This window comes from Lupinus angustifolius, chromosome LG03, assembly GCF_001865875.1.
Source record: "Lupinus angustifolius cultivar Tanjil chromosome LG03, LupAngTanjil_v1.0, whole genome shotgun sequence".
NCBI classification, from domain to species: Eukaryota; Viridiplantae; Streptophyta; class Magnoliopsida; order Fabales; family Fabaceae; genus Lupinus; species Lupinus angustifolius.
Genome location: NC_032011.1, coordinates 27,807,802 through 27,819,721, shown reverse-complemented (window position 1 = coordinate 27,819,721; position 11,920 = coordinate 27,807,802). Strand labels below are relative to the sequence as shown.

Below are 11,920 nucleotides of genomic sequence, written 5' to 3'. Positions count from 1 at the left end.
AAAGGAAATACCATTTCCTTAGAAATCAAGTTGAGAAAGGCAAGATACAATTGAAGCATTGTGGGACAGCTTTACAAATTGCAGATATTATGACCAAATCATTGAAGATAGATAGGTTCAAAAAGTTAAGGAAGATGTTAAGTGTAGTTTGCTTGTAGTTGTTTTGAATTAAGGGAGAGTATTGGAATTTTGTAATTCAATAGGCTATTTTTAGATGGTTGTTATAGTTGGTTATGGTAATTAAGCCTATAAATAGAAACAATGTCTTGTATTCAAAGTAAGTGAATAACAAGCTCATGCATTCTTTGATTCTTTCATTCTCATCTTCTTAACTTCTTCTCAAACAATTCTGCCATAGAATGAAGAGTGAGGTGTGTGCAATTCATTTTCTTCCAACATATATTGACCATTCATTCTTATTTCCAGCATAAAAATTATTCATATGATTTGATTAATTCCACTCAACAAAAATAATCATGTCACGCTCATTTTTCTTTCATCACATTTATTCCTACGAGTTAGCTCAATTAATATAACTGTATGACACGAAATTCTAACAAAATATACAGAAAAGAAAAAATCGTTTAAGGAAAGCTATAATTCATGCCTTGTTCCTTGGAATGAAATAAGAAATGTTCAGGAGTGCCTTGTTACGTAACTAAGACAGTCAAACGTATATTATACAATAATAGTAAATCATTTGAGAGTGTCATATTTATATATAATCAATATAAAGATTTATGTATAGTAATACATCATTCACTATTTATTTTTATTACTTTTTTCAAAAAGTTAATATCAATTAAATATGATTGATAAATAATAAAGTAATAATGAATAAAACTCTTATGTCATATATTTATACATTTTTTTCTCACACCGTTGTACAATACAATAGCGTGCCTTAGTAAAACTAACTTTCATTTCAATTATGTAGCAGCAATAATCATACCCAGTGACAGTGAGAGTGACATGCTATGTGGTATTGACGGTGTGCAAATTACACACCCATTTGCACACCCTTGAACTTTTTGAAAAAAAATCTATATTATTTATAGAGAAAAAATATATATATTGAGAGTGTAAGAGTTCTATACATTGTTATTGCATTATTCATTATCCATATTTAATCATCAGTTACTCTTAAAATAAAAGTAATTCAAATAAATGATAGATTATTTAGTAACTATAAATATTTAAGTATTGCATATGCATTATACTCTTACTTAAAATTCTAGAAGCCTAAAATTTATTCTTTTGTAAATGAGATGACATATTTCGTGAAAAATAAATAACCATTATTATATTAAATTATTTTATAATATTATAGATATGCAACTCGATGAACTTTATCCAAGACAAATACTTAGTTGCTTCTTTGTATGTCTTGTTTGAGTCTAGCTGACTTCTTCTCTAGTTTTGATATGACAAAACTGATTGAATTTGTAAAGTTTTATCTACAGGATTTTTTATTCAACTGATTTTATGATGTTTGATAATCAACTTGATTAATTATGAAATATATATTTTATTTGATTAAATATATTTAAATTTTATAATTTTAATATCAATATTTTTATTTTTTTAATTGATGATATTTATTATTTTAATTTTAATATATGTTGCACACTCTGCTCTAAATCCTAGAATCGTTCAATCATACCACGGAATATTTTTAATATTTCTTTATTATGTACTGTCCATCTATAAATTGAAATGATTCCATTCATATTTTCATCGTGGTAAATACAACTCTTTCTAGATTTCATTGGCTTCTCAGTAAAGTAATGGATTCCATTGTGCATGATACTTCGGTTCTGGAAGAGACTCTTCAGGTTCCACCCTTTATTTCTTTATATTTAAGAGTTTTTTTAGATTGTCATGACATTATCTATTTTCATAATTAATTATTATTTATTCTTAAATATAAGTATTATAATAATAAATAATATAATAATTGTGTAAATGTTTTTACTAAAAATCCATAAATTAAACAAAGTTCAAATATATTTAAAAATAAAATAATTAAATATAAAGAGAAGACGTGCATGATTTTAAATTAAAATATGAGAAATTCTTTAAAAATAATATATATTCTTCTAAAAATTCTCCTATGCAATCATCATATAAATAATCCTATTACAAGAAAATAATATGTGCCACTTGTAAACAATTATTAATAAATAAAATATCAATTTGTGATAAATGTCAATAGTGGATATGACAATTTGTATACTAATTTTATAGGATGATTTATCATTTTCGCTAAAAGTATCCTTTAATTTTATCATTGAAAATAAAATATTTTCTTATACTATGAGATAATATATATCTTCCAATCAGTACAAGTATGATATATATATTATTTTGCTTAGTTTTAAAAATATTTTTATAGAAAGACGAAATAAGACACATGTCATAATTTTAGTGACCAAAAGAGATAATTTATCTTCTTATACTAGAAATATCAACATCCTCATCTCTAATTTAATACCTATAGTATATATAAACTCACTTAAAATTGTCACTATTTTGAATAGATTCTAGTGCAATTAAAATTTCACCTATTTCAGATTTCATATAACTATTATCATCATTATTAATTTATTTATTCATTGCAGCATGAAGATGGTTTTCACACAGGAGATAGGTCAGTTAACATCAAGGGAGAGCTTGCTATGAAGAAAAAAACTGGAACATGGAAAGCAAGCTCTTATGTTCTAGGTGAAGTGAGCTAAATATTTATACATTGACAGTATATAAATTTATATACAATCGGTATATGATCTACCATTCATTTGTATTAATTTTACCTAAGAGTTAATAATAATTGAGAATAAATAGTGAATGATTTACTGACAGTATAAAAAACTATTAAATTATCTGTGCATATATCTTATATATCCAACATCATATTATGAACTTTAACATAATGTATATTTAATGTAGGTACTTTCTTTTGTGAACGTTTGGCCTATTATGGGATTGCAAGTAATCTTGTCACTCATCTCACCACTAAATTACATGAAAATAAAATAGTTGCTGCAAAAAATGTCAACACTTTTCAAGGAACAAGTTATCTTACACCTCTCATTGGATCCTTCTTCGCTGATGCATACTGGGGTAGATATTGGACAATTGTTTTGTTCTATGGAGTTTATCTCATTGTAAGTCAATTAAACTAAACTTTGTCTAATGATTTTACATATTCTGTATTTAGAGGACCATTCTAGGTGCAAAACATACTCTATGTGGCCCCGCTTACAGGGGTAAGGCTTCTATCACAAGCATGCTCCCTCACACAATATGTCAAGAACTAATTGTCAAAAGTTCGATTTTTATATATACTCTCCCCATACAACACAAGATGAGAGCTTCTTTAATTAAGTTGTCGTTATGGTTTTAAATTGTGGTTGGCCATTGCGGACATTATGGTCACCGCGACACAGATTACTGTCGTTGCAGTGTGAAATCATTCATGACTGAAATTTTGTTTTCGAATCCAACAAGGGCTTTGCAGCCAGGAGCAACCTTGATGAGGTTATGATACAATCTGATGACAAGCATCGCTATGATTGAGAACCATATCACAATTTCAAGGTGATGTGATTGCAACAGTTACCACAACTATAATATTGTGGCCATATTAGATGATGCAGTCTCCAAATAGAAACCATAGCCCTTGTTTTGAGTTCCATAACTCGTGATCTTATATTATTCATATATACCTCTGCCTTTGTATTTGTGGATGACAGTTAATTATTTTGTACAGGGAATCTGCATATTGATTGTTTCAGCAAGCATTCCAGCATTGGAGCCAGTGGAATGTGTTAAATCTGTATGTCCACCACCTACTTCATCTCAAAGAGGTGTATTCTTCCTTGGCCTCTATTTGGTTGCACTAGGCACTGGTGGTATCAAGCCATGTATTTGGCCATTTGGGGCAGATCAATTTGATGATACAGATCAAAATGAAAAAGCAATTAAAGGATCATTCTTTAATTGGAACTACTTCACTAGTAACATTGGTGCACTTGTAGCAACCACTGTATTGGTATGGACTGAAGAAAATGTTGGATGGGGAATTGGATATGGCATTGCTGCATCATTTATTGCTATTGGAATCATGGTTTTCTTTCTTGGTACAAACAAATATAGATTGCAGAGGCCACATGGTAGTCCTCTAACAAGAATTTGCCAGGTGATTGTTGCTTCTCTATTTAAGTGGAAACTCAAGGTTCCTCATGACAGTTGTCTACTCTATGAAGTAGAAATGAAGAATTCCTCCATAGAATTGATACAAGGAAGTCGTAAATTAGAGCATAGCAATGGATTGAGGTATGTCCAAAATACTAACAGTGCTCATTACAGTTGAGTCCATAGTTAACTGGTTTCTTAAGGATGATATCAGAGGTTCTATTCGTGTTGTAACTTGTAAGATAACGATTTTTTGAGAAAGCTAAGATTTACTTTGGCGATCGCTAGGTAAGATTAGTCATCAACTATCGACTGACAACTCTCCTAATGCACAAGAAAATAAAAAGTGTGTTTCACAAAATATATGCTAATAGAGAAGCTTTAAGGAAATATTTATGGCATTCCCTTCTGAGGTGAAACTTTGAATTGATTAATATTGTGTGTGCTTCTAGGTTTTGGAATCTGATATTTATTTTTCTTATGATAAGAACCATGTAACCAGCAGCAATGATAAGCTTATTTATGCCTTATAGAAACTATACTAAGCTTACTTTTGTATAGGTGCCTTGATAAAGCAGCAGTGATATCTGATGAAAAAGAGAGTGCAGAAGCAACTGACCCATGGAAGCTTTGCACAGTAACGCAGGTAGAAGAGGTGAAGATTTTGATTCGCATGTTTCCGATCTGGGCAACAGGAATCATCTTCTGTGCAGTTTATGCTCAAATGTCTTCATTGTTTGTTGTACAAGGAAAAATGATGCATGCAACTATTGGTTCTTTTAAGATTCCTGCAGCCTCTCTTTCAACTTTCAACATCATTGGTGTCCTCATTTGGGTTGTCATTTATGATAGAGGGGTTGTTCCGATTGCACGGAAATTCACCGGCCACGCGAGAGGCTTCACAGAATTGCAAAGAATGGGAATTGGCCTCTTTATCTCAATTACTTGCATGTTAACTGCTGGTATATTAGAGTATAAGAGATTACAAATAGCAAAAGAACTTGGCTTAGTTGATAAAAATGTACCTGTACCACTTAGTATATTTTGGCAGGTACCTCAATATTTCTTGTTAGGTGCTGCAGAAGTATTCACCTTTGTTGGACAACATGAATTTTTCTATGAGCAAGCACCAGATTCGATGCGCAGTTTCTGTAGTGCATTGGCACTACTGACAAATTCACTAGGGAACTACCTTAGCACTTTCATTCTCACCATTGTTGGTAACATCACAACAAAAGGTGGAAAATCTGGATGGATACCAAACAATTTGAATGAGGGCCATGTTGACTACTTTTTCTGGCTTTTAGCTGGACTCAGTTTCATAAATATGTTAGTGTATATTGTCTTTGCTAGACAATACAAACAGAAGTATTATCATAGGATTTAGTCCCAAAGGCATTCTTTGCAACTGTTGGATATTTGCTTCTTAACTGTATTATGTTACTTTTGTGTGTCTTTGGTATAGGATATGTTTTCACAGTTTTGTTGTATAAACTGTGATAATATAATTTATTTACGTTTGGATATCTTAGCTAAAAATTGAATGTAAACTAATTTGTTTTGTTTGAATAATATATAAAGATTATTTTTTTACATAGTATGTTACAGAAAATGATATGAAATTACTTGTTTATGTTATAATTATTTTGTTTGTCTTTTATACTATTTTTAATGTATACAGTTTTTTAAATATTTATAATAACGTATATTTTTATTATAATTTTTAGTACCTCGTGACAAAGGTTAAAAAATATTAAAATAAAAAACAATATAAAAACCAATAACAATATTTAAAAATAATATGACACATAAATAAATAAATAAAGATAAAATAAATAATTCAAGGAGAGGTCAATCCAATAGAGATAAAAGTACTATTAAAATATGAGGAATAAAATAACAAATGGAATTGGTTAGAAAAATAAGCAAACTTATAAAAAAAAGCAACACATGTCACTTTTTGCTTATAAAAGTTGAGTTTATAATTATCTTAATAGCCAAATATACAAAGGCTGCTACTTTAGGTTTATTTTTAAAAAAATTAGCAAAATCCGCAATAAGAGCAAAGAAGGGCTTCATCAGCTTTGATTTATTGTTTAAGTTCATAAACAATATAACTGGGCAGATTTTGAAGTTGATGAAGTTAAAGTCATTACTAACAATAACTGAGCATTTCACAAAGCCAACAGATATGAAGTTAAAACCATTACTAACAATAACTGAGCATTTCACAAAGCATATCCACTCCTCCACCCTTTTCCAATTCGCTTAAATGTTTATTACTGCATTTTTTCTCAGCATTAATACTTGGTTTTGAAACATCATCATATACCTTTTTAGCTCCACTTGTTGCTTGGAATCCTGCATCACATAGAATAATCTTATCATCATCTTGATCGGTAAAGCAAACTCGGCATAAACAACAAGGGCATTTACAATGTTGTTTCCTCTTTTTCTCAAAAATCAAAATATCATAGGATATGCATGCTTCTCCGTTATGCACAATATCTAGAGGTACAGAAACTGTAACTTATAATATCCTAAAAAAACACTCTCTGACTGCTGCCTTACTTGTGATGCTAGAGAAAATTTTATCTTAACTTCAAACATATGTTAAACTGGTATAATCTCTCTGCTTGCAAGGTTAAGACTGCGTACATCTATCATCCTCATACTTCACTAAGTGCGAACCTTTTGCACTAAGCCACTGCCACCCCCAGAGATATGCTAAAGAAGATCTGATATATGTGTGATCAGTTCGTGAAATACAACAACAACAATCAAAGCCTTTATCCTACTAGGTGGAGTCAACTACATGAATCGAACGACGTCATAATGTTCTGGCATAAATTATGTTCATCACTTTATTGACAACCCATTGATATCTAATTATCAAAATACAATTTTTGAAGATGCAAAGAAGAAAGCATGAAACTTAAGTGCTTTGACAGAATTATATTACCAACTGATAGCACTGGTATCAATTATAACAGAAAAGTATAATAGAAATTCAAATGAAATGCCCCTACCCCAGAATTATTACTTTTTAATGCTAACTTTTCACTCTTCACATGTATGGTAATAATGGAAACTCCTTAGATCATTGGAGAGTCTCATGTCATAAACAAATCTAGGAAATAGTATCAAAACCGATGGTTCAACAGAGGTATAGTTGATTTAAGGGGGTGTGTGTGATAATCACACTTAACAATGAAATACAATCATGTTGCACCAGTCTTGTAAATAATGAGTCTCAACAATATAAAATAATTCTGTAAAAAAAAGTATCCAACTGATAATAAATTTAACGCTATTAACTATAATGATAACATATTTTGGATAAATTATCATGAAAATTTAATTACACTGAATATATATTAAAATTAATTATTGGAAACAATATTTATTAGAAGACTCAATCACATATCTCAAAATAAATTAATTCTTTATTAATACTAATACTTTTATTTATAAAACACGGAATATGTACTTAGTTTCCCTGCGTTGATTGACGTTGTAGAAGTAAATAATGTCTCCTAATGAATTTCGTCAGAAACTATAATCGTGACTGACATACATTGTATTCTCTGACTTTATAAATAAATAGTGTTGCAAGCAATAATAAATTTTCGGACAATGCCACATTTGTCACGTTTACCGCCCAAGGATTTAGAAAATTCTTCAATTATCCATGTTATTTCAATGACTTTTTCATTTGAATTAATATAGTAAGTAACTATTTTCGTTTCCAATAAAGTATATCTTCGTGGGGATGAGTTATCTTCACCATTAAAATTAATTATAATATGTATCATATTTATTATTTTTTATAAAAATACTTCTAAAATCTATAAAAAAAAATATATGTGATGATTTCAATGTCAAGAGGATATAGTTTATCTCAATGATATGCAGACTTTATTCTCTTTTCAATATTGTTTATCACAATCAATTTAATGCATGTTATCCACTTTTCAGATTTTTTCTTATTGCCTTAATAAAGTGTGATAATTGTTGAAATAAATTTTGGTCTAGTGCATTAATATTTTATTGGATTAGTAATTATTAAATTTACTTATCTTTTGAATAACAAACACTCATTGTAAATTTAATTTCCAGAATTAAAACAACATAAAATAAATTAGTTAATTAGAAGTAAGATAAAGTTAAATTCTTATATTTTCTAGGTTGATTAACTTTTTTAAATTAAATATCAACCAATGATATGTACATTACGTTCTTGTTATTTTGATTTCTAATAATAACAATAATGGTGAATATGAATTATTAGAAACACTTTAGTCAAAATAAATTATTTTATATTGATAGCCAATATATTCAATGATTGTTATGTAGTAGAGTAATAATTAAAATAAGATGAATGAGTAATAATCAGCTTTGATATTGTTTTCATCTTATAGAGCCATGGCAAGATTACACCATCCTGTTCCTAATATACCATTAGTAACCACTAAAATTCTGATTCTTGTATTTCCACAATGTTCCAAGTACTAGATTTATTATTAAGGTACAAAGTATAAATCACACACCACATATTAGAAAAAGTGACCAAGCTGTACGAACCATGTTATTAGAAAATGCGACGAAGCGATACGAAACATGTTACGAGTATTATGTAACTTAGCATCAATCTATAATGTAATCTTAACCATGATTTAGGACCATTGTAAATACCCATAGCCTAATTATGCAATTTAGCTTCAGCAATAGCCTTATATTTATGACAATAAGAATTTCCTAAATAAAACATTATCTCATTCAGCTACTAAAATCATATATTTATCATGTTTAATCATTTTCTACAAAAATATTTCTAAAACTAAACAAAATAGTGTACATATTATATTTTTAGTGGTATGAAAAAAGAAATAAGTTATCTCATAATATCAGAAATTTTTTTTTCTCTCTATATTTGTACGGAGAGAGAATAAAGTACCTACACAAACTAATGATATAATATGTACATACACATACTCAAAAATTGAAGGTCATGTCAAAACTAATGATATATGCAAATCATGGCATGTTCAATTTACATCAAAGTTTTGAGTATAAACAAAATCAAATGAATCATGAAATGGTAAGCAACATCATGTTCTTGAATTCCTCAAAATCAAGTTGTCCATCCAAATTGGTATCATAGAAGAAAATCATGCTTCTGCAATCTTTCCCATCCCACAAACCAAGCCTCTTCAAAACACACTCCAATTCTTGGCTTGTAATAAATCCATCACCATCAATATCAAACACTTTGAAAGTTTCCACGAGATCATGATCATTTTCATCACCACTTCTAATCTCATCATTGTTCTCCTTAGATATAGAGTTGTAAAAGTACAAAAACTCACTCAAGTCAAGGCTCTTTTTTTCAACAATAGATTCTACCTCATCTATGCTAAAATGGAAACCAATCTTCTGAAGAAGCCAATTAAGCTCTTCAAGGCTAACAAAGCCATCACCATTCATGTCCATCTTCTCAAAAATCTTCTGTAACTCAGTGGGGGTTAGGAGAGACATATTGGAAAATAATAACATAGATGGGTATATCATATATGATACAATATGATATGATTATTAGTCTATGCTTTATTTCTATTGTATTTTATTAGCATTAAAGTTTGCAAGTTACTTCACATATATGCAATGACATAAGGGCTTATATAGGAATCATGACTTTGGCCATAGCAGTCATTTGTGAAATACAAATCTGTTGTCTCATATTATATCTTATTCAATATCTCGTGTTGATGAAAATATATTAATATCAATTAAAAATTTAAATATTTATTCTTATTATATTTTTGTTTTATTATTATTAGTCCGAGACAACATATAAGATATAATCTGAGACAATACCGGAAATAAACACAAGTTGGGGAGAATGGTCCAGGCAATTTGCACGAAGTTTCGCAGTCTTTGCTATGATAGCAACTTTATTATAGTAATTTAGGCAATTTCATAAAGTAGAAAAATCAGGTTTAAGTTTCTACTTTCTAGGTGCCTTTGTGATCATATTTTTCAATAGAATCATAGCGTGTAAGTGATTATTATACCAACAATTGCCCGTTGTTTAAATTGGAAAAGAGTTTAGCAATCACCCAAATATTTTTCAGTGTCGTCATATATTATCTTACACAAACCAAAAAAAAGTTATTAATTTTTCTCCAATTATTAAAAATTATTAATTTTGAGAATTAATATTCTCCATAAGTTATAGAATAATGATTAATATGAAGAAAAAAATAAAAATAAAAACTATAATTATAAAGGAAAGGATAAAACATTTTCAAACTTTCGTAAGTAATGCACTAATGACATTGTTATCATGACTTTAACGTATATGCATAATGGATTCAAAGTGCAATAATTTTTTATTGGATATAAATGAATAATAGATAATATAATGATTATATATAAATCTTTATACTGATAGTAAATAAATACTGTATTCTAAAATAATGCTTAGTATATAGATATTATATTTTATTATCATTCCCCTATGCTTATTGTTCAATATTTGTGGTGTTTTGTAAGGTTGCTTTCAAGTTTCAAATATGATTTATTAATGACAAGGTGTGCTGCGTGTATATTTGGGAATAAACTAAAGAGTGTATTCAAAACTGAAAAGCGTGTTGAGTCATGGGTGCGTGTAGTGCCCACTCTTTGGTTTTTTCATGGAATACGAATCAAGCACTAGTAATTCTTTCTTAAGGAAAATTTACTTAGTTGATGCACATTGATTGAAAAATTATAGTTTTGGTGTACATTTTAAATTAATTATCAAAATGGTGTACTTTTTAGAAAATTGGCAACCAAGTTGCAAGTTTCATATTTTTTCTTTACTTTAATGTAATTCGGCAATGTCACTATAGAGTTTAACATTTTTCTTTCTCACTCCAAAATAGGCATGCAGAGTTTCAATTTCAAAAAAATTTCCAACTTTTTTTGTTTTATGTCGTACAAAATTATATATTCATGTTACAGACCAATCACATTTTATCAACTAATATAAAAAAATATTTTATGTTTCTATGATTTTTTTTTTTAATTAGGTGTTATTTTTCAATTAGATTGAACTCTAAGGAAAATCGGCAATCCTAGCGCCAATTATGTAAAAAGTCTCATTTTTTACAATTTTTTATTTATTATTTTTACATAATTGGTAATATGATTGTCGATTTTCTTTTAGGAAAATCAATGTAAATATTAATAACATCTGTTTCATTTGTGTACCAATCTAATTAAAAAATGTCATCTAATCAAAAAATAAAAAAAACATAGAAACATAAAATAATTTTGTATATTACTTGATAAAATGTGGTTGGCCTGAAACATGAAAACATAATTTTTTTGGCACAAAAACAAAAAACATGGGAAATAATTTTGAATTTAAATATCTGCATCCTGGATACCAATTTTGGAGTGAGAAAGAAAAAATGTTAAACTCTACAATGACATTGCTGATTTACATTAAAGTGAAGAAGAAAAATATAAAACTCGATAACTTAGTTACCGATTTTCCAGTACAATATTTTAGTATTTAATTTAAAAGGTATATCAAAACTGTAATTTTTTAGTTAATTAATGTACACAAGTAAGTAAATTTGCCCCTTTCCTGATGCACAATATACATTTATACTTCATGCTTTAGTCATACCATTTTTTATCACTCACTTTTTTACCACTTATCTCTTCATTTTTT

General features: G+C 28.7%; 2 protein-coding genes across 2 annotated transcripts; one reads left to right on the top strand and one right to left on the bottom strand.

The window, feature by feature from the left end:
- On the top strand, window positions 2,630-5,669 carry LOC109344324 (protein NRT1/ PTR FAMILY 8.3-like). The gene is made up of 4 exons (XM_019583058.1): window positions 2,630-2,724; window positions 2,950-3,167; window positions 3,773-4,338; window positions 4,759-5,669. Exons 1-4 carry the CDS (start codon window positions 2,679-2,681, stop codon window positions 5,582-5,584), a joined length of 1,656 nt encoding a protein of 551 aa, XP_019438603.1. The 5' UTR covers window positions 2,630-2,678; the 3' UTR covers window positions 5,585-5,669.
- Window positions 9,165-9,749, bottom strand: LOC109342642 (probable calcium-binding protein CML44). Its single transcript, XM_019580586.1, has one exon. The coding sequence runs from the start codon at window positions 9,733-9,735 to the stop codon at window positions 9,289-9,291; it is 447 nt and encodes a 148-aa protein (XP_019436131.1). The 5' UTR covers window positions 9,736-9,749; the 3' UTR covers window positions 9,165-9,288.